Source organism: Rattus rattus, chromosome 3 (genome assembly GCF_011064425.1).
Source record: "Rattus rattus isolate New Zealand chromosome 3, Rrattus_CSIRO_v1, whole genome shotgun sequence".
Classification (NCBI taxonomy): Eukaryota; Metazoa; Chordata; class Mammalia; order Rodentia; family Muridae; genus Rattus; species Rattus rattus.
In genome coordinates, this window is record NC_046156.1 from 21,018,349 (window position 1) to 21,042,635 (window position 24,287).

Sequence of the window (24,287 nt, forward strand, 5' to 3'; positions counted from 1 at the left end):
AGGAGGGCGGGGAGGGCGCTCCTTTCTAAGTACAAGCTCCAAGTGGCAATCTGGCCGCATGACAGCAGGGCTTACGCTTTGAAAGAGCTGTCAGAAATAGAATTTGTATGAAATCTGGTTTGTTGGTATTGATACTGCTTTGCTTTTTAAAAACATCGAGGAGCCATTCTAGAAAATAATATAGGGGATTCTAGAGAAGTTGAAAATAGAACTATATACATAAGTCTGAGAAAATGATGTCACCGCCTCGGATGTATTTGCACTGCTGGGTTCCAGGTAAGCATTCCATCCCCCATCACCAAGATAGGGAGACTAGTATCTCTCAGTGCCAGCAAATGAACGAACTAAGAAACCATTAAATATAAAATGAGCTGCTAGCCCCGGAGGAAAAAAAAATGGGATCTTGGCACTTGCCTAAGTATGGATGGAGGTAGAAGACATTGTGCTGTGAAATAAGCTGGACACAGATACAGTTTTGGGTTTGCACTTATGTGTGGGAAATGATCTTCAAATACACTGAAATAGAGGATAAAGCAGCAGTTAGCAGAAGAGGAAGCTCAGGGGAGGTTGAGGAAGATATGAATGAAAGTGACCCACGTCTAGAGAGTAAATGTATAACCTACGAACCCTGTATTATTTTCACACTAATGAAATAGGCTCAAGTTGATTTCATCACAAAGGAAACAACAGTAGTTGGATAACTGTGAGTGATCGAGGTGTTAAGTGGCCTCACCATAGCTACTCGTCATATGTAGCTCACAGGGCCTTGTCGTAGGCCTTAAATGTATGCAATGGCATTTATAGAAAAAAATAAGGTTTATGCAACTTAACCACAAATAAATAATGGACACCCCAAGTAAATCATATCTGCGTGCCAGTCTCAGAGAGCTGGCAGCCAGTTTGTTAGGTCGGACTGCAGACTGTAGAGTAGGAAGAGGGCTACTGACAGAAGAGAGTTTTAGGACACAACACTTGGTAGTAAGTGTGATTGTGAGCATTGCACGGGCACCAGGAGCTCCATTTTTGCCAATCTGCTTATGATCTTAAGTCTGAGTAGTCTTTTGTGTGTGTGTGTGTGTGTGTGTGTGTGTGTGTGTGTGTGTAGTAACATGAGTAAACAGAAAGAGGGGGGAAGAAGTCCAGATGCAAGAATGAAGGGCAGGCATGAAGGTTGTGACCCCAGTGCATGTATGCCATTTTGTGATAGTGACAGAAAAGGTATTTGTCGTCTTGAAAGCAGAAAAGCAGTTTTATCCTCCTCTTAAAATTACAGATAATACCTAGCCAGCAAGATGGCTCAGTGGGTAAGAGTGCTTGCTGCCAAGTCTGAGGGCCTAAGTTCAATCTCCAGGACCCTTAAGGTGGAAGGAGAGTGCTTGACTTCTGAGAGTTGCCCTCTGAACCCCTCAAAAGCACCGTGGCATAAGCTCACCCACAGTAAATACTTTTTACAGTTTTTATTGATTCTTCATGAATCTCACACCAGGCAACCCCAATCCCACTCATCTCTCCACCCCTTTGTACTGCACACCACCCTTGAAAACCCCCATCCCAAAAGAAAATAAAAAGTAAAACCAAAACCAAACCAAAACAAAACAAAACAAGATTAAACCAAAACAAAAATAAAAGACAAAAAGAACAACAAAAATATCTTGTCGTGGAAGCTGTAGTGTGTAACACAGTACGGCCACTTGTTCACACGTCTTTACTTGCAAATGTTCGTTACGATGAGCCATTGTTCTGGTTCGAGGCCTCTGGCTTCTGCTACACTGTCAATCTTGAATCCTCACTGGGACTTCTCTAGGATGGCTGTGGTTACCCTGTGTTACGGAGATCCTGCAGCCTTGGATCTGTAGAACCAGCCCCTTCACAGGCTCAAGCAGTTCACAGATGGGTTGATGTTGGGGTGGGCCAACTCAAAGCCCTGGATCTGGACCTGGGTATAGCTGAGTTGGTCAACTCACAAGGACTCCTGCACCCACACCACTAGGGCAAGCTCTCCAGCACTGCCTTGGTTAGCTTACCTGCTGCCCCAGCTAGCAAAGGTTGCAGCCAGATCTCCCTTTATCATGCCCTTGGGGCTGTCTCTCATGCCTTTGCTGCTTGGGCCAGCTCTACTGTGCTGCCCAGTTGAGGTGCAGGGCCCCACCCCAAAGCACTGCTGCTGGTGAGGGGCCAGGCCAGCTCATAGCCCTTGGACATCAACATGGTCCAGGCAGCAGCCTAGACAAGAGATGTCCGCATGTCCCTTGATGGTAATATAAGTCAAGAACATTGACACAGACCCCTGATGCTGTGTGGCCGTGGGCTCACACATGACCCTCAGTGGGAGCACAGGCTGGAACTTCATCATGGCCTCCTGGGCCAAGGCAGGCTACTCATATCAGACTATTCCTCTCTGCCTGGTGACTCCAGTTATGCCTCCCTTCATAATGGTCAAACCCAGTAGCTTCTCTTCTTTTCCCATTTCTCTATCATATACTGCACATAATAGTGGCTTCTGTAATGGCCAGCCAGTTGGCTTGTAGGCCTCTAGAGGTGTCTTTCACCCTCCCACAACCACAGTGAATATTTTAAAGAAAACCACACAAAAAGATTATGGTTTAATACACATACTTATTGCCCTTACTTAGGTTTTTATGCTTATCAAGAATAAAAGGAACCAGAGAGCAGTGGGAAATCCCAGGAGTTGAAGGAAACACACAAGGTGAGTTAGTAACCTAGTAACTAAAAAGATAAAACTAAATCTAAATACATCAATATGGGGTACGTCAAAGGATGACAACAATAACCTTGAAAGAACTCATGAGTGGGGATTGAGGCAGATAGGGATGGGGGTTTGTGGATGTTCATATGTATGTGTAGGTGTTTGTGAGTTCACGTGTGTGTGTGTGTGTGTGTGTGTGTGTGTGTGTGTAGGAGTCAGAGATCAACATCAGGTGTCTTCCTCAGTTGCTCACTACCTTGCTTTTTGAGAAAAGGTCTCACTGAATCTGGAGAGCAACTACTGGCTAGACGTGTTGGTCAGCGAACCGCCAGGCCCCCACTGCTTCTACATATTCACCTGGTTTGCGGGTGAGCACAGCTATGCTGGACAGCCATCAATCTCCCTAACTCCCCGAAAGGACTCTGAATGAGAAAGACAAGAGCAAAAAACAATTGTAGGAAGATTAAAGTAGTATTGGGTTATGCCCCAAGGTATAAAATATCTGTGAGTTCTGATGCAAGAAATTCAAGAAATGGGCAAGAGAAGAGAGAAGCATGTCAAAGAAACCACATTAATTCATATCACTCCTCCATGGCTAGGGAGAAAGGAAGGTCCAAAGAGTCTAGAGTTAAAAAAATGAGAGTGAAAAATAGGAATAACTTTACATGGAGAACTCTGACAACAATTAGCCAAGGACGTATAGTGACAATACCACTTCAAATCACATTGACCTTCTCAAGCATCATCATGAAAGCAAACCTTGAGCTCTGGAGTCTTCTATTGGAATAACCGCTGGTGATATTCCAAAGGTCTCAATAGAAGAACACTGTACAAAATACCAGACAGGATTCCTCCATACAATATTTGCAGAGCCAAAAAAAGAACCCAAAGGGACATGGCAATCAAATGTGATGTATCCTGGGTAGGATATTGGAACAAAGGGAAAGGACTAATTAAATCATGGAGTTGAGGGCCTTGGAGAGATGGATCAGCAGTTAAGAGTACTTTCTGTCTTGCAGAAGACCCAGTTGTGATTCCCAGGACCCACAGGGTAGCTCACAGCTGTCTATAACTCCAGTTTGTTATGAAGGAAGGCTACCCTTCATATGGGACACATAAATATGCTCAGGTGCAGACTTATACACATGAAATACACATCTAAGACAACAAGTGTAATCTAAACAGTCATGGGCTTTAGTTAACTACTTATAGATATGCGTTTATTAATATTGAATCTACCACATGGATATAAAAGGTTAGTTTTTTATATAGGTGTAACTGGATAAATGCTATATGAAAAATCTTTGCATCATTGTAATTATATCTTGTAATATAAACCAAGTTCTTTTAAAAGTAATAGAATAGAATATACAGACTATAAGAAGATATAAGTGGGGTTGAAGAGATGGCTCAGTGGTTAAGAGCACTGACTGCTCTACGAGAGGTCCTGAGTTCAAATCCCAGCAACCACATAATGGCTCATAAACATCTGTAATGGGATGTGATGCCTTCCTCTGGTGTGTCTGTAGACAGCTACAGTGTTTTCATATACATAAAATAAATAAGATATCTTTTAAAAGGAAGATATAAGTAAGATGTAAAAAAGAAAATACAAATTATTATAATAATCAGTAAGAATTACTAGTTTGGTGAATTTTCTTCTAGGGCTTTTTTTCGCTCACATCTATTTCTATATTTAAAGAAGAAATGGTCTCAGAGTATCTGCATCTGCTGTTTAGTCGTCTACTTCTAAAGTTCAGTAGATCTAGGACTAAACATATTTGCATAGTAGTCTAGATGGCTCTATGTTGAATTGATCTACATTAATTTATTGAGCTAATTATTGCCACGGAATAAACATCTAAATTTTTGCTATACCAAAAAAAGTGATGTGACATCTTCTATGTGCGCTTTTCTTATACCTTAAGATCAGCTTAATTATGTAAAATATTAACATTTAAAGCGTATGTTTCCTCAGATACCACTTATTTGTTCTTCACCTCAGTTTGCAACTTTGAGTTACGGTCACTAACCCAAAGTTTCTGCTGGAGCAGATTTCGTTTTCTTTTGAGACAGGGTCTCTCGACACACAGCCTTGGCTGGCCTAGAACTTGCTAGGTAGACAAAGCTGGTCTCTGACTCAAAAAGAGTCTCCTGCCTCTGCCTCCAGACAGCAGGGATGTGGGTGCCCTTACATCTTCTGTGAAATAGCTTATTAACGATCTCTTTGGAAGGATCTCTTAGTTGTATTTTTGTTTTCCTGGAAACATCTTTACTTCCGTTGTAGGTTCAAAATATTCACACATAATAGAATACTATGTTGACAGGTATCAACTTGCAAGCTAATATTGTTTACTCTGCACATCGAAGACATCATTTGAAAGCACTAATTCTCAACCTTCCTAACGCTGTGACCCTTGAATACAGTTCCTCCCGTTGTGGTGAGTCCCAACCCTTAAAATTGTTTTCATTGACATTTCATGACTGTTATTTTGCTACTGCTATGATGTAAGCATCGGATAGGCAAGACCCACAGGTTGAGAAACACAGCTCTAAGGCCTGATTTTTTCCTTAGCGGTGTTAATGATTATACCGTTGTCTGTTTGTTTCCTTTAAAGTGATCTGTCTTCTTATCTGGATTTTCACATGACACCCCTTTCTATTGTTAGTGTGCAGTATGTTGTTCTTGAAACTGTTTTCTCTCTCTCTCTCTCTCTCTCTCTCTCTCTCTCTCTCTCTCTCTCTCCCTCTCTGTCCCCCCCCACGTCATTATTCTACTTGAAGTTTGCATTTTGCAGGGCCCCTCACATCTGTTTGATGACTGTATGTGTGATAGGAAGAAAAATAGCTCCCCAAAGATGCCCGCGACTTAGTACCTAGTCAACATCCATCCATGTTAATGGTGTAGATTAATTTAGGTCACGGATCGGATAGCCTCCAAGTGAAATCATCGCACTAGGTTATCCACGTAGGCCTGACCTAATCAACTGTGCTCACACGGTGGAGGAAGCAGACAGACGTGTTCAGAGTGATCTGAAGCAGAACGATTCAGCTCACTCATGCCGATTGTGAAGGTGTAGATAGGGGGCCACGAGCCGAAGAATACAGGCAACTCTGGAAGGCCGGAAGCCGTGTCCCCTAAAGTCTCCAGAAAGAAGCACCCTCTGCCATCATCTTGATTTCAGTCCAGTGAACTCTTGTAGAATTTCTGACTTCTGGGACCGGAGGACAAAATTCTATTGCTCTAAGCTAGTAATTCGCTATGACAGCTGAAGAGTTAACACAGTGCTCTCCACAAGTTCTGGAAAATTCCTCAAATACAATCCGGAAACATGGTCTTTTACTTGCTGTCTTTCCTCCATCTCTTGACCAATCTTAAGTATTTTGTATCTTTTTTTTATTTTAGTGGTTACTTAAAGCTATTGGCTTCTGATTCTGCTGTAAATGAACTCCTATATTCATCCCTGTAAATACTTTAAATATAAATATTATTGAGTTATGCTATGTATACCTTTAAAAGAAATTTGTACTTCTACTCTATATTGTATTTTAGGCTTGAAACTTTCATTTTGAGAAGTGCAATAAAGGGTTGGGGATTTACCTCAGTGGTAGAGCGCTTGCCTAGCAAGCGCAAGGCCCTGGGTTTGGTCCTCAGCTCCGAAAAAGAAACAAACAAACAAACAAACAAAAAAGAAGTGCAATAAAATTATGTTATCAAGTAAAAATTTTATTTTCTTTCTTTTTTATTTCTTTTCAAACAGATTTATTTACTTAGGTGTATAAGTGTGTCCCTCGGTGGATGTGCACCAGGTGTGTGTGTGTGAGTGCCTGTAGAGACCAGAGGTCACTGGATGCCATGGAGCTGGAATTACAGACGTTGTAAGCCACTGCATGTGAGCGCTGGGAACCAAACCTGGGTTCTCTGAATTAAGAGCAAGGGTTTTTCTTTTCCTTTCTATTTGACCTTGAGAGTGGCTGGTGTCTGGCACATGAGACAGCATGAACTGAACATGGATTCTCTTCAAGAGCAGCAAGGACTCTTAACGGCTGAGCCATCTTCTCTAGCCCTAAATGCCCACATTACCAGGTGGGTTTGAAACACTGACCTTTTGGTTAGCTGGAGGAGAATGTGTAAGCAAATTGCACACAGAATAAGACGTTTCATAAAAGGGACTGTGATTCAGTTCCGATGCCCACACACTCTCCTTTAGTCCCTCTTCTCATAAGTTGCTGACAGACAGAAAGGCTGTGCTTCAGGAGCCCCTCTGGGTTAATATTCCCCTGGGAGTGGGTACACTCAGTTATAAATACAGCTCTAGATACAAACTTAATACAGCAGCTTCTGTCTGAAACTGAGAGCTGGGGTGTGTGAGTGTCTGCTCCCCATTTTGTACTGGTCTCTGTGACATTACCATCTCATGAATATCAAGTGTTCTAAAGTTACAAGGCTCTTAGAATTCTTTTTTTATTTTCATAAAAGAGTACAATACAGCTTTAATAAACCCTGAATATTATATCATCATGGTTAAGAATATTAGCTTTGGAATAAACATCTTTCCCTCATCACAGTTTACTTATATATTTATTCTTTCTTCTCTTTTGGAGATATATATGTGTATATGTATATATGTGTATATATATGTATATATATATATGTATATGCACATATATATCTCCAAAATGTATATATACATTTCAAATGTTATCCCCTTTCCCTGTTTCCCGGTCATAAGCTCCCTACCCCATCTCCCCTCCCCTTGCTTTTATAAAGGTGTTCCCCCATCCTCCTACCCCTGTCCCCTCCCTGTCCTGACATTCCCCTACACTGGGGCATTGAGCCTTGGCAGAACCAAAGACTTCTCCTCCCATTGATGCTCAACAATGCCATCCTCTGCTACATATGCAGCTGGAGCCATGGGTCTATTCATGTGTACTCTTTGGATGGTGGTTTAGTCCCTGGGAGCTCTGGTTGGTTGATATTACTGTCCTTCCTATGGGGTTGCAAACCCCTTCAGCTCCTTCAATCCTTTCTCTAACTCCTCCATTGGGGACCCCATTCTCAGTTCAATGGTTTGCTGCAAGCATCTGCCTCTGTATTTGTCATGCTCTGTCAGAGCCTCTCAGGAGACAGCTATATCAGGCTCCTGTCAGCATGCACTTCTTGGCATCAGTAATATTGTCTGGGTTTGGTGACTGTATATGGGCTGGATCCCCAAGTGGGGCAGTTTCTGGATGGACTTTCAGTCTCTGCTCCAAACTTTGTCTCTGTATTTCCTCCTGTGAATATTTTTGTTCCCCCTTTTAAGAAGGACTGAAACATCCACACTTTGGTCATCCTGGTTTGTGGATTGTATCTTGGGTAATATGAGCTTTTGTGGTAATGTCCACTTATAAGTGAGTGCATACTATGTGTGTTTTTTTGTGTTTGTGTTACCTCACTCAGGATGATATTTTCTAGTTCCATCCACTTGCCTGTGAATTTCATGAATTCATTGTTTTTAATAACTGAGTAATATTCCATTGTGTAGATGTATCACATTTTCTGCATTCATGCCTCTGTTAAGGGACATCTGGGTTCTTTCCAGCTTCTGGCTATTATAAAAAGGCTGCTATGAACGTAGTGGAGCATGTGTCCTTGTTATATGTTGGGGCATCTTGTGGGTATATGCCCAAGAGAGGTATAGCTGGGTCCTCAGGTAGTGCAATATCCAATTTTCTGAGGAAGCTCCAGACTGATTTCAAGAGTGGTTGTACCAGCTTGCAATCCCATCAGCAATGGAGGAGTGTGCCTCTTTCTCCACATCCTCGCCAGCATTTGCTGTCACCTGAGTTTTTGATCTTAGCCATTCTGACGGTGTGAGGTGGAATCTCAGGGTTGTTTTGATTTGCATTTCCCTGAGGACTAAGGATGTTGAACATTTCTGCAGGTACTTCTCAGTCATTCAACATTCCACTGTTGAAATTTCGTTGTTTAGCTCAGCACCCCATATTTTAAAAGAATTATTTGGTTTTCTGGAGTCTAACTTCTTGATTTCTTTGTATATATTAGATATTAGCCCTCTATTGGATATAGGATTGGTAAAGATCTTTTCCCAGTCTGTTGGTTGCCATTTTGGCCTATTGACAGTGTCCTTTGTTTTAGAGACGCTTTGCAATTTTATGAGGTCCCATTTGTCAATTCTTGATCTTACAGCATAAGGTATTGGTGTTCCATTGAGGAAATTCTCCCCTGTGCCCATGTGTTCAAAGCTCTTCTCCACTTTTCTTCTATTAGTTTCAGTGTATCTGGTTTGATGTGGAGGTCCTTGATCCACTTGGACTTGAGCTTTGTACAAGGCAATAAGAATAGATAGATTTGCATTCTTCTATGCTGACCTCCAGTTGAACCAGCACCATTTGTTGAAAATTTTATCTTTTTTTCCACTGGATGGTTTTAGCTTCTTTGTCAAAGATCAAGTGACCATAGGTGTGTGGATTCATTTCTAGTTCTTCAATTCTATTTCACTGATCTACCTGCCTGTCTCTGTACCAATACCATACAGTTTTTATTACTATTGCTCTATAATACTGCTTGAGATCAGGGATGGTGATTCCCCCAGAAGTTCTTTTATTGTTGAGGATAGTTTTTGCTGTCCTGGGTTTTTTTTTGTTATTCCAAATGAATTTGCAAATTGCTCTTCCTATCTCTATAAGAATTGAGTTAGAATTTTGATAGGGATTGCATTGAATCTGTAGATTGATTTTGGCAAAATGGCCATTTTTACTATATTAATCCTGCCAATCCATGAGCATGGGAGGTCTTTCCATCTTCTGAGATCTTCAATTTCTTTCTTCAGAGACTAGAAGTTCTTCTCATACAGGTCTTTCACTTGCTTGGTGAGAGTCACACCAGGGTATTTTATATTATGTGACTTTTGTGAAGGGTGTCATTTCCTTAATTTCTTTCTCAGCCTATTTATCCTTCGAGTAGAGGAAACCTTTTTATTTATTTTTTTATACTCATGCTGAAATCATTTTTTCTAGTTCTCCTCTTTCTGTCAAGCCAGTTCTAAGTGACCAGACACACTGTTAAATTCTCTTAGTGAGACACAATGTTTTCATTATCGATTATTGATAATATGCGCATATGTGCTTATGTATGTTTACTGAATTCTGCTTTTAAAAAAAGACTATGTTTTATCTTAGATTCCAAATGCGTCATGCTTAGGCCTGAATTTTATTTTCATTAAAGTTAATAATTTAATGTTTCTCTATTTTAAAAAAAAGAGATCTCTTACAATATTTGTTGAACTATATTTTGTCATGCCATGAAAGACGTCACCTATCTATAAGAATGTTCTTGTTCAAGTGTGTTTCTCAGGATTTTGTGAAAATGCTAAGTCCCTTAGTAAATTACAAATGCCATCACACTTTAAAGCATATGAGCTTCCGAGATGATACCGAGTGTCTGATATCTCCCTCCCTTCCTCCCTCCCTCTCACCTTCCTTCCTTCCTTTCTTCCTTCCTTCCTTTCTTCCTTCCTTCCTTCTCTCTCTCTCCTTCCTTCCTTCCTTCCTACAATGTCATCATTTCTAAGAACAGAGCGACATGTTCTGATGACATTGATAGACCTTCTCAGGGCTCTCATATCATACATCCTGGCTTGCCACATCTATAAGTAATAGGGTAACTCATTTCCTTCCAACCTTCAGTGGGCTAAAGTTCATTTATCTTCTAATCTCGGGAAATAAGTTAACTCCTAACAACCTATGATACTCTCAGAACACTGCTGTACTTTGGAATCAGTTATCCACCACTAATTTCAGTTCCTCATTTGTCAAGGAACCGTGGCAGTACTGGGTGGTATGGCCTACCACTGAAAGGGCTTTATGGCAACAGCGTTGTGTTAAAATGTCTTGTCTGTGTTTGTGCTGATCAGGACCCATCAGTGTGCCCCCGTATTGTCAGCCTGGAGTACCCAGCACAAAAACAAGTGTTCTGTTAACTTCCATATTAAATTGTCATGGCTCTGTGAAAGGACTGCCCCAACTAATAACAGTTTCATCCCACGATCAAAACTTCTGTAACCCCAACTTTAATATTTTTTAAGCAACCAAAAATATTAATTCTCTCATTTTAAGGATCACTTTCTCTTTGTTCCTTCAAGTAGTTTTAATCGATTAACCCGAGCCAAGAGGAAATGACAGTTGTGATGGGCAAATGTAAGCTATGGTATCGATGCCAGCTTTTGTCATTTTATGCTGTGCTGTCATTCTTTCCTACTTCATGTGCCATGCAAAATAGGTGGCAAGTTTAGGAGACACATATGTTGTACACTGTTTGCTCTGTGTGCTGGAGCAACACAGGACGATGCTTCGTACCATCCAGAGTTTTCTGGACGTGCAAGCGTTTGGCACTCTAATTTCATCCCTGAGAAACAATGACGCGGAGTCTTTTCTCAAAATTCTTCATAAAAAGAGAAGTATCTAAGCTGAATGTAAAAGGATAGGGTTATGAGCAGCAGAGGCAGCCTTTCTGTGCATCTTGTGACGAAGTGACTCCTGACTATAGTGCTTTCTAGTGGAAATCAAACGTTCAAGTGAAACAGCCCTCACTTGATTAGGTAATCGCGATATGCGGTTGGACTCTGATAAGAACTCCTGACAACGACTAGAACTTTACCCAAAGAGACACGTATCACATACCACATAGCATAGCAATAACTGTAAAACATACCCCACTGGGACTCCGAGATGGAAATGCAAGGTAGTTCTGAGACACTCGAGTGGGACGCAAAATAGTTCTTTATTATAATAAATATGCACGTAAGCCTCAGTGGCTAGAAGGGCTTTCTTGTCCGCCTGTCTGACATTGTGGAGATCTGTGAAAATGAAAGCCTTGATACACACTGGGGCACATGTGTTTAATCCCAGAACTTGGGAGGTGGAGGCAGGAGGACCACTGTGAGTGGAAAGCCATTGCTTTGCACGGTGACTTCCGGGTCAGTCAGTGCCATCTCAAAAAATAAAATTTAGTAACAACAACAGCAGTTAAACAAGCAATTTCCCATTATATCATATGTGCACTGTATGTGGACACCTGGTATCCAGAAAGGCATTCCAGGAAAGGTTTGCGTTTTTGTGCTTTTGTTGTTGTTTGCCTGTTTGTTTCGTGAGTGTGCCCTTTTCTGTCTGGTCCCAGGAAAACCAGTAATAACAATTGAAGTTCTACACCCAAAAAGAGGTTAGAATAATTTTCACCTTTCAATTTTGCATATGAAAACACACTTCAAAGGACATGCTTAAGTATGGAGACAGTTTTTACTCTTGCATTTCATTTTGTAGCTTGATTGCTTGCTCTCTTTTACTCAAACTGTCTAAAAGACTTAAGCTCAAGGTTAGGGGAATGGTGGGTTTTCAGAGGAAGCAGGATTGATTTAAGAACTCATTTTTATGTAAGACATGGCCATGAGTATTCTCACAGACCAATGTCCCTGTAACCCTCATGTCTATGCTTTCTTCTACCCAGGCAACCCCTTCCCCAACATACTTCAACCTAGAAGTGTTTAGGTTTCTATCAGGACTTCCAGAGACAAGTGTTGGCTGGGTCACCTAGTGTGGTCTTAGCTATACAGGGGCATTCTCTTTAAAGAGGTTTCCTAGATAATATTCTGTTGCAAAAGTGGTGAGAACTGGTACTCGCCCTCTGAATCTCTTCTTAGAAATGTAACTGGCCAGTCTAGGAACCTGGGTATCACTTAGCATCACTAGTCCTTACAAACAGAGGGCTGCTTTGGTAGCCTCCGTTGGCCTACTGACACAGTAATAATGGTAAATGCTAGTCACCCCAGCCCCCGAAGTTTCCCACATGTGAGGGCAATGATCTGTTCTTCAGGAACGAAAGGCCTAATCACAATATTATCTTCATCAATGGTGGTATGACCTAGGTTAAATTCTGAAATTAAAAGTCACTTTGTAATGGTTGGTGAATAGTCTAAAAATCCCAAAATAACCGTGGAAGATGTATTCTGGTTCAATCGGGTTCAATGAGATTGGGATTAATTAATTGAACCTCACTTTTTCATATAAATTATGGAATACTCCAGCTTTGGTGATGATTAAGTACTTCAGCAGAGAAGTATCACAACTAGGTTTTTTTGGTTTTTTGTGTGTGTGTGTGTGTGTGTGTGTGTGTGTGTGTGTGTGTGTGTGTGTGTGTGTGTGTGTTTTGGCCTGGCTCCTCAGCGCTTCTACTTTTCTGCATTTATAAGACTGTGCACTGCTTTCGTTTGGTTCTCAAGATGAAAACTTCCTTGATCGTCCTCCTCGGATGAAACAAATGTCTTAAAAGCGAGAGACTACAAACTATAGCCCACCTACGTTTAATCATTAATAGTGAGCCCTTCCATGAACGTAGGTCCTGATTTTGGAGTTTGGAATCTGACCTTTCCCCTATAGATAAACACTGTTGTCGCAGATTCTGAGGAGGGTCACTTCCTTGCTGGCTGCCACCAGAAGAGTCCACTGCTCAGTGACTCCTGGGGACTGGATGCAGTAGAGGGGAGCCAGGCAGTATGATCCTCTTAGCTGTGCTTTTCCTCTGCTTCTTCTCCTCGTATTCTGCTTCTGTCAAAGGTAAGTTTACGTTGCCTTTTCCAAACTCGAATCTCAGTCTCCTCCTCTCTCTCTCTCTCTCTCTCTCTCTCTCTCTCTCTCTCTCTCTCTCCTCTGTCCCAGTGTGTGTGTGTGTGTCAAGAGTTCCTAACTATACAATTTTTGAAGTATATAAGATTGGACTATCTGGGGGAAAGGTGACTAGGTGGAAAGGAAGACAGAATTTAATTTCTGACTCTCTTTTACAAAAGTGGAGGTCCCGCCTCATTTCAGCCTGCCATCCTCCAGACCAGTGTGTCTCTAGCTTCAGTTTCTCATTCTTGGAGAGAGATGTGGGCTATTGTTACTTGCTGCTGAGGGACACACAGAACGCAGTGCCTTCATTTGAATTGTAAAATAACCCAGCCTTGAAATTTCCTTCTAGTTGCCTAGCGATGGAACAACAAGAAGAATCAGACCCAATTAAAAAAAAAAGGCATTTGATTGCCAAAGAATTATGAATGAAATGGTAAAGCACGTCTAGAATTCTGATGCTTTTCAAAGGAAGTAGAATATCCCGAGTCAGTGAATTAACGAAAATAAAGCTATATACTGTGGATCTAAGAAATAAGACGTCTTTTAAAAACAGCGTCACTAGTTAACAATTTTTGTTTTAAGACAAATATTACTTTAAAATGTGAATTAATCACATCAGGAAAATACGAGAGGGAAATGATTTCATGAAGAATGGTTTGAAAGTGTTGTGTGATTGTATACTGGTTTGAAATCTGTTAATCCCGCCAGCCTGTAAACTCTTTGGGTTTTGGATTGTTACTTTGTATAAAGATGTCGCTTTTCATAATTCATAAAAGTTATACTGTTAAGGCTGATTGCTCTAAAGGCAGTCTGTCATGGTAGTGGTGGACACACAGAATTCTAGTACTGTGTTCTCTGAGTGATCGACAAAATAGCCACACATAAACTGTTTAAAATCTGGGATAAATGTGACTTTTGATCACAAGGCAAAGTTTGTCTCAAGTGTGTGTGTGTGTGTGTGTGTGTGTGTGTGTGTGTGTGTGTGTGTGTGAAATTTCTACATGAAAAAGGACTGTTACTACAACGAGATATAGAGGGCTACATACAATTCAATTATTTTACCTGAACAAATATGTTCTTGAGCTAGAGGGAATATTTTCAGTATTTAAAAAAAAAAGCATTAGTGTTTAAGATACAACCCTTCCTCCAGTGAATAAAAATACTTGTAAATCATATCTGACTTGGAATTGTTATAAGACAGAGTTTTGTTTGTCTAATATGATGCAAAGAGTATACAACCCAATACCATGGTTATTTTGAAGGGAAAAATAGCGGAGATATAGTAGTTCCTGTGGTTTCACGATGGATTCCCACTCTATTAACCTAAAAACAGCAAAAACACACACACACTACACACACACAGACACACACACACAGACACACACATGCACTCACACATACACACACAGACACACACACACTAACACACACATACACACACAGATACAGACACACTAACACACAGATACACACACAGTGCACACAGACACACACACACACATGTACACAGACACACACTCACACATGCACACAGACACACACACACATGCACACAGACACACACACTCACACATACACACAGACACACACGCACGCACACGCACACACACGTACACACACGTGCACACACACATGCACACACACAGACACACACACTTACACTCTCACACACACAGACACACACACACTCATACTCTCTCTCTCTCTCACACACTCACACACACACACACACACACACACACACACACGTTCACAGGCACAGCAACATGCAGGCATGCCACCTGCGCATGGGGAAACTGTGGCTTGGAACATGACAGTTTGCTGTGTACAAACTCAATGACAAATCCAGGTTTTTAGAACCCAGAGCTTGTGCAATTGAGAGGCTGCTGTCTTTGAGAAAACATTACAAGAATATCTTGTGCTTACAAAGGTTGCTGAGGGAAGATAAGGGATGAGAACAGTTGCTGGGCCTCTTTCCAAAGACTTAGGAGGATCCTGGAAGTGAGGGGCGAGGGCCTACGCTTCTTTATATGAGCTTCTTCATTTCTTATCATAGACTTTCTTTTGCTAAATGTCACAAACATACAATATAGGACTCAGTTCTCCCTGTCTGTGTAGCCTTTGGAATTAGGGTATAATAACTTGATGGCACATTCTGTGCCCTCACAATAATTGATAGACAGTGAGCAAACGTCCCTTCTTAGGATGAAGGGCAGTGTGGAGAGCACCCATTTGTTTAGTGGGGCCTCCGAAGGCTGAGGCTTTCCCCACTGGCTGTTGATCAGGGCTGCTAACCATGGATCCGTTCTCAGTGCAGGCTCCGGTTTTGTTAATGAATGGCTTTTACTTTCTGTTTGCTTTGCCTTCACTCAGCCCCTGATCCAGTCCTCAGTTTTAGTTCATTTGCATTGATCACCCCACACATCCCATCCCCCCTCCTGCCTTCCATTTCCCTGTCAGATGCTTGCCTTTTATTACCTCTTCCCTTATCTCCACAACCCAACCCCCCAGTGGACTCACCTCTGCTGTCTCCTCGCTTCAGTCAGGTAGCAGCTCTGACACACTGTCTGTACTTTGGGAATAGAAAATGCCATTATGAGGGCTGAGAGATGGCTCAGTGGTTAAGAACACTGACTGCTCTTCTGGAGGTCCTGAGTTCAATTCCCAGCAACCACATGTGGCTCACAACCATCTGCCATGGGATCTGATGCCTCTTCTGATGTGTGTAAGGAGAACGACTGTACTCATATACACAAAATAAGTAAATCTTTAAAAAAAAGCCATTATGTCCAGTCTAAAGAGCAATACCCAGAAACAGAAAGTAAGCCAATGACATAGTAGATGCACAGTGCAGCCGGACCCTGGACAGCACAGGCAGAGAAACACTCTAGGGAAGGGATAGCGAGTAACACTGGGCCACAGGCCAGTTTTTTGGACCATCTTACACTTTGATGAAAAGGACAGACACTTGAAGTCTGTTGAAAGAGAAGACATGGGCGAGCAGAGCCCTTTCTGCTCTGGGCTTCATCGTCCCAGCATAGCCAGGAGGTGATCGGTCACATGCTCCTTGTTAGGAGTGCGTGCGTGCGTGCGTGTGTGTGTCTGTCTCTCTCTCTCTCTGTGTGTGTGTGTGTGTCTGTCTGTCTCTGTGTGTGTGTGTGGGAATGAGGAAGTACCCTCATAGAAGCGGGGGTCGGGGGGAGCGGATAGCGGGTTTCCGTAAGGGAAATCGGGAAATGGGATAACATTTAAAATGTAAATTTTAAAAAAATGCAATTAAAAAATGTGATAAGTAGATGGAACAACAACAAAAGAGTTACTCTCTCCTACACATTTTTCAACATGACTTTCACCACAAGGCACCTCCACGTAGCCCATAAACTCAGACTTCATAAAACCCAAGCTTCAAAGTCTACCCCGTGTGTGAGCTGAACTCAGAGTCAGTCTCTGTCAGCTCCCTCTTGTACCGCCTGCCTTTTATAATTGCTGTCAGGATAAGATAAGACAGCACACAACGTCGCACTTTTGTGCCCTCTGTGGAACTGGATAGGTGTCACTAAGGAAGAAAAGAAAGGGAAAAAAAGGTCTTTCTAGCTAAAATATCCTTCCTGGCCACCAGGCAGCGTTTGAACTACGGCAGAGGGCCAGGTCAGAATACAAACAAGGTGGAGGGAGAGAGGCGGGGAAAGTTACAGGCTCTGCCCCCTTCAAGATCTTTGGGACTTCATCTTCCTTCACATCTTGTGCCTGTGCTTGACCCGGTGCCCGCACTTCTTGCGCGATGCCAACTTTCACTCATCTGTCACCTGACCCTTCAGGATTCCCACTGGAACCCTTGCCCTCCTTTTGAACCTTTGTCAGAGCACAGACCCTGGAATTAGGTCAAAACGCTCTTTCAGCTTCCCATCTCACTGAGTTAAACTCTTAAGACTGTGGACCTGTCCTCCGAGTCTCCCGGCTGCTCTTGTATCTGCATAAGCCCTCTGCAGGGCCTTTGCACTTGCTGCTCTTTGTGAGAATGGGAATGGGAGGGGCAGAGTGTGACTCTTGGGCAGATGTGAACGTGGCCAGCCTAAAGCTCACCTTGCCATAGAGAGGTGCATCCAGTCCCTTTCCTATTAGATTTGTTTCCATTAGCGTGTCTGTCGTCCTATGATATTTGCTCATATGTAAATGTTAACTCTGGAAGGGTAGAATTTTTTGTCTCCTTGTTCACTGGCATGGCTGTTGGCTCTAGAACACTGCCCGTGTCCTAGGAGTTTCTCAGAGCATCCTCACTGAAGGAGAGAATGAATCCCTGACTCCTTTCCTAGGAATAAAAGAGAACTCTATCTAAAATTTAGAGGTGCTTGGTAGAGGTAAGAACGTGATCATTACAGCCAGCTAGGCACAGTTCCCATCACACCAGCGTTGCTAGTTCCCTGAGCACCCTGGGTAATTGTGTAATCTCCATGCCCTTCAGTCTCCTCATCTAATGAAGAGTAGTAATGGCCACTCAGAGCCAGACATGGTGGTGCAAAACTGCAATCCAGGCACCTAAAGCAAAGGGCAAGAGGAAAAAAGAGTTCCAGGCTAGCCTGGGCTACATAGTAAGACCCTGTCTCAAAACAAATAAACAACAGAACGAGGCTGGACTTACTAGATTTTTATGACTGTCATCACACATAACCCTGAGGCAAGATGTCTTGGTCTCTTTTGTTTTGGAGATTAATGGTCATTACATAGGGTGGGGGAGCAGTAACTGATGTAGACCAGCCTGGCCTTGAACTCATAGATTCACCTGCCCCTGCTTCCCAAGAGCTGGGATTAAAGGCGTGTAGCACTCCACCTGGCTATGTGCATACTTTTTAAGGGGAAAGTAAGTTATGACTTCCTGATAGAGTTAACTGGCAAAGCAGCCCTGGAGCCCCAAGGAAAAACATGCATACCCAATCCTTCTGGACAACACCTAGCAAGTGACTCACGGAACCGTACACAAAGCCAGTTTATGCAATCATCAACCTTTTGTGTCTAGAAAATTCTGAACCTTCCTCTTTGTATGTCTTGGGAATAAGTTAAACTGAATTGGAAACTGTGTGGACTTCTCCTTTGTGGTTTGTTTGATTGATTGATTGATTCCCAATACCGACTTGTATACTATTTGATATTAAACATAAAATTCAATCCCATGTTAAGATTTTATATAATTAAGTGTCTTTTGGGGGGGGGACACAGTTAATTTAAACTTATTTATAGGTGACTCTGAAATGTTCCAATTTTCTTTAAAATATTATAATAGAATAATATACCTGGGTGAGGAATTATTATTATTTTTTAATTTATTCACTTTTGTCTTTTTGAGGCATGGTCTCACATTGTTGTCTAGGTTGGCAGGGAAATCACTATGGAGTCCAGGCTGGCCTGGAATTATTATATAGCCCAGGCTACCCCCAAACTCATGGGTATCCTCCTGTCTCAGTCTTCAAAGCATTGAACTTATAAGTATGAACCACCACAACCACCAATGAAATATTCTTTGGACAAGTTTGTTAAATAAGCTTATAGAGAAAACTACAGAGAGAAAGCATTCTTTAAATGAACCAAGTATGCCAATGAAAGAACCGTCTTTCTGATAACTATTGAAATTAAAAAAATATATTAATTCTGGTGCTTTAAAGATGGATTTGGTTTGGTTCAAAGCACTTGGGACTCTTCCAGAGGACCTGGGGTTGGGTCCCAGGACCCACACAGCAGCTTACAACTGAATATGGCTTTAGTTCCAGGAAATCCAACGCCCTCTTCTGACCTCCCTGGACACTGCATGCATTTGGTGTACACACATGCAGGCAAGACACTCATATACATAAAATTACAAATGATCTTACTTAATTTGTAAAGCAATTCCTGTCAAGACCTCTGCTTGACCTTGTAGTCACATGATTAAGAGCAACATGTCTGCTGCTATAAAAGTGTCACAGTGTTCAGCCAGGACAATATAGAGGTGACTTGATAATTTACATACAAATGCTTCCTGAAGTGAAAGCGTGTTTGTAGCTCATCAGTTAACTCAGTTACTTGTGGTTTTTAAGCCATGGAGGAGCACGCCGTCTTGGGTTCAGCAGATGTTTGTTAAGCCCCGCCGAGCCTCAGTGAGCTAGAAGAACCAAATGGTGGCAAGACAGTCTGTTCTCTGGCCTGACAGGTGCCTGACAACTGACACTCGACCCGTGTCCCTCTTTTAATGCAGGTCACACAACTGGCCTCTCATTAAATAATGAGCGGCTATACAAGCTCACGTACTCCACCGAAGTGTTTCTCGATGGGGGCAAAGGAAAACTGCAGGACAGCGTGGGCTACCGGATCTCATCTGATGTGGACGTTGTGTTACTGTGGAGGAATCCCGACGGTGACGATGATCAACTGATCCAAGTCACGGTGGGCACTTGCTACCAAAATGAAACACAAGACTTCGCTAAGATTAGATGTCAGAACTACATCTCCTAGCAGCCCTTGTTTTGTGCCTCTGGTTATACTTGGCTTCTTGTAGTTCACAAAGAAAAGCGAAGCAGTCACAGTTGTGAAATTACTGCTGACCAGTAGTGAGTGTTCTCTAAACTGTTGGAGCAGGCTATTAGGAGATATGTGATCCAGGTTGCCAAGTAACTGGAGTCCGATCTCTAGGTCTATATATCATTTTAATATGAAAGGGACATGGTATTGGAACCCATTCAAAGTGTCCTGGGAGGAAGGGATTTACAAAGCAAGTTATGTAAGGAACCAGGGGGACTGGAATGGAGAGGCTTTAGGAGAGGCTCACTTAACAGGTGGGATTACTAAGGAGGGACAGAGCCTCTACTAGAAGAAACCAAGTCCTCCACAGAATGATGGTGTTTGGTCAGCCATGGTGGCTTAGATTTGTGAGACGTTTTCCTAATGCAGATATATTGTAATTCTACTTTCCAAGAACCTGATGACAGTGAATTCCTTTTAAAGTTAGGTATTCTTCTGGAGGTTAATGTCAAATCGGTGCCCTGAACCAAAGCTATCCAGTAGTGTGGATGTTTTTTATAGTGTGGTTTATAGCAGCCTGGTTGCCAATCTGTTGCTGGGGTTATTTTTTTATGTCTGTAGTGGTTGTTGTATTTTCAAAGTTGTATCAAAACATCACCATCCACTCCTCTGAGTCATTTATCACAAGAACAGCAAGCGTTCTTGAAGAAGACGCTGCCTACACCCTTGTTCTGTACCTCTGCTGCCCACCTTCCGGTTAGAACACACGGAGGCAGAGTGAGCAGCATCGTTCAGACAGTGCTACAGACAGGGAAATGATGAGGCAGGCAGGGACCGCTCAGGACAAGTCAGAAAGGGGACAGGGAGCTAGGAGAGCCAAAATATCTAATGTTAAACACCTTCTCCATCCTTACAAAGGGAGTTTCACAGTGAGACTTTGTGGCTTGGTCGGTTAAGGCATTTGTGGCACAAAGGACAAGCCCTGTGAGTCATGGTTTGAGAGAGGACACCCTCAGTTGGTGTCCTTCACTGCTTTACCTTTCAGGAGGCAGATGTGGGATTTTTTTTTTCTAATAGTTTTCTTTCCTGGACCTTAGATAACGGCTGTCAATGTCGAAAATGCGGGTCAGCAAAGAGGAGAGAAGAGCATCTTCAAGGGCAAAAGCACACCTAAGATCGTAGGAAAGGACAACTTGGAGGCTCTACGGAGACCCATGCTTCTTCATCTGGTCCGGGGGAAGGTAATGCAATGGCTCTGGTGTTTTCTTCCCCTACCTCCTAGGCTACTTCCTTTCAGCAGGGAACGCTCTGAGGAAGTCACACTGTTGCCACCTTTCTACTCAGTGAAATCATCTCAAGAACTGATTAAAGGCTGCTGATTAAACGTCTCCAAAGTAAATCAAATCATGCTCTGAATTCTATTCCCTACCCAGGTTCTCTCTCTGTCTGTCTCTGTCTCTGTCTCTGTCATTAAAATCATTGTAATGGGATGAATGTAATGGGCTTACAGATGAGAAGCACGATTCTTAAAGTGCAACTTATTAAATTAGGAAAACATCACAGCACGCTTGGGTAAGTTCAGGAAAGTAGGCTAGAACGGAAGGTTAGAGGAACGTAGATAATTCGTGAAGCTGTCTGTCTGGGCAAAGCATAAAACCGACCTTTTGCTGTGTCATATTGAAGACAGCTTTCAAAAATATGTAATGTTCATTATAAATATGACTTGGGAAAGCACTAAACATAGCAAAATGATGAATGAATATTATAATGTCTGCCCAGAACTCCAGGAAGGAAATTCTGTAAGCTTTCAGAAGTTTTATGGTTTAAACCTAACTCATTTTAGGGTCTTAGTCGGTTGGAACTGAGAAGCAACTGTGATCAGTTAATTATCAGGCATTCTGCGTTCTTGTTTAGGAAAGTTGTGGGTGTTTTATTCACAATAGGGGTGATGGGGGGGGTCAAGCTCAGTCAAGACATAGAAAAACAAATGGGGTGATGGGGAGGGTTACAGCTGTCAATTTGCATGTCTCCAAACTTCAGCTTTCCACACTCAAGATGCTGATGGCAAGTACTTGACTGTAAAAACATCAGAAACTTCTGTTGTGAACCAGGTGCAAATTTTTTTTGTTATGGAGCACTGAGAGAAGGATTCAGGGGCAGGCATGTGCCAGCGTCACGCAAAATGTGAACCCTGAATGCCTTTGTCCCCATTACTCAGAATGATTACAGTGATTCAAACTTTGCTCGCATGTCCTTCTTTCTTTTGTGTTGTCCACTCCCTCTCAGTGAGCAGGAAGCGAGCCTTCGACTTTCCAACACTCTCAGTGCTTCAGATCCTTTTCATGGTTTTCCCATTTTCTTTCAGCCATCTTTACTCCTTGCTAACATAGTTTTCATCAAGGAAACGTCCAATCTGTTTATAGTCCAGCCCCTCCATTCCCTGCCCTGTGGCTTTCTTTCCCTTCCCCAGAGCCTTGTGCCTTCTGCTATGTCCATAAAGCTTTCTTCACATCCCCCAAGCCCACCACCTCTTCTGAAGTTTGTCACAATGCAGTCTAATTCTCTCATGAAGTAGCAACGAGTTTACATCTCTCTCTCAGAGCATGCTTGTGGTAAAAACTTAATGTACATATAGGGGTGACCACAGGAGCTGGTGTGAGGGCAGACTTGGCTCGTGATTGGTTAGTGACAAGCAAAGAGACGTCCATGCTTGCATCGTGCTGAGCTCCGCCTGAAGACACTGTGAACATTTGTCTCCTGCGCTAGTCAGAGACCTGGGAGCTGTGTTGATATCATCCTGCTGTGACAAATGAGGACCTAGAGTTCTGAGCAGTTAAGGAAATTTCATGAAGTTGGCACTTGGAGCAAAGTCTATGTAACCTCGTCCTCTCGTTGCGAGGCCTCCTGGTCTGACGTGGAAAGTTCTTTCTATTTTCACTGTATGAATTCACTCACTTGATTGGCAAATGGCTCAACTTCATTAACACACAACTCGGTCCTCTTCTTCTCTGGACCTCCAAGGCAGCAAATTTCTTGAGTCCATTAAATATTAATTGCATTTATTATCTCAACCGCAATCTATCATTTTACAGTGCCTTTGCCAGAAGCTGGGTACAAAGTCTCCACACACACACACACACACACACACACACACACACACACACACACACACACAAGAACTGAATGCCCTCGGTGAGCAAAGGCTGGAGGAGAAGCTGCCACATCACTATTTTGGTGACACCAATGTACCAGCCCAGTGGAAGCTGTCTGTGGTCTGTAGTGACTTGCTGTAGCCACAGGTTAAAGTACATCATTATATCTCTCTCAATTGCACAATAAAGAGCTTGGAAAAGACTCTACCCTGTAGACTAAGAAGGAGCCAAAGGGAATTTCCGGTCACAGCGCTGTTAGAAAGGTCGTTGTCATTTCAGGATTACGAGGAGAGAAACTGAGAAAGCAGGGAAGCTGCTGATGAACCATTTTCTTACAGGACATTTCTACCCTAAGGCAAAATTAAATTCTATTCAAAATTCCTGGGATTTCTAGAGAATCTTATTTTTCCTTCCAGAGCCTCCCTTTCTCGTCTCCCATTCAAAGCTCCCCTATTTACGTTGTGAAGGAACCTAACAAAATACTTAGATACCTATTCACCGCATATTTTCTTTTCACTCATCGCCCCTGCGTAAGTGCGTGCACCTGACCTGACTTTGTCTACATGGACTAAACTAGGCTGGGAAGGTGGCAGTCTCTGTTCAGTTCATTGACACGGAAGGATGGAAGGTGCCTGTGTTCACAGCACAGACACACTCTTGACCGGAAATGCTAATCCAGTCAACTGGACAGCTTCCGGATTCCACCCTGGGTTTTGCTTGTCTGTATCGATGAAATTAAGTTTGCCTCTTACTTTGTGCTGTTTCCTGGGGGTGGACCTGCTATCTAAATCAGGCTTTGCAGCTCCTGCCCACACACAGACCCTGCAAAGAGGCTGTGTGTGGTAGTTGTCAACATCAACTTGGAAGCTTCCAGGTTCTTCGCCTGTGCCTTTGTTTACTCTGACAGCACTTCTTAACTGTGCTTTGCCTTAGATAAATATCGTATGACTCCCTGTTTGTCAGGATCAATTCAATTTATTTCTGTTGTTTAGGCAATGGATGTAAGTTCACCTTCTGTAATTGTACCCATTTAAGAGGGGCAACTTCTTCCTAAGGGAAAATACAGTTCCAAAGAAAAGAATGGCCCCAGGCTTAACCACATGATGCCGGGTGTTTCCTTCCTGGCAGTCTCCCTAGCCTTACTCTGAGTTCCTGTGTGGAAAACTTAACATACTGTTTCTGGAAACTCTGGTGACTGTGGATTCAGATTGGAAGCCTTAGCACTTGGGTATCTAGAACTCATTTCAGAACTAAATGGAGTTATCTGCTTT

The 24,287-nt window shown here is 42.5% G+C and overlaps 1 protein-coding gene across 1 annotated transcript in view; it reads left to right on the forward strand.

Moving 5' to 3' along the window:
* Positions 1-13,161: 13,161 nt before the first annotated feature.
* Mttp (microsomal triglyceride transfer protein) overlaps positions 13,162-24,287 on the forward strand; it is a 41,214-nt gene continuing 30,088 nt past the window's right edge. The window contains 3 exon segments of the mRNA XM_032897264.1: positions 13,162-13,321; positions 19,602-19,789; positions 20,962-21,105. Coding sequence (XP_032753155.1) covers positions 13,261-13,321; positions 19,602-19,789; positions 20,962-21,105 — 393 coding nt within the window. The 5' untranslated portion in view covers positions 13,162-13,260.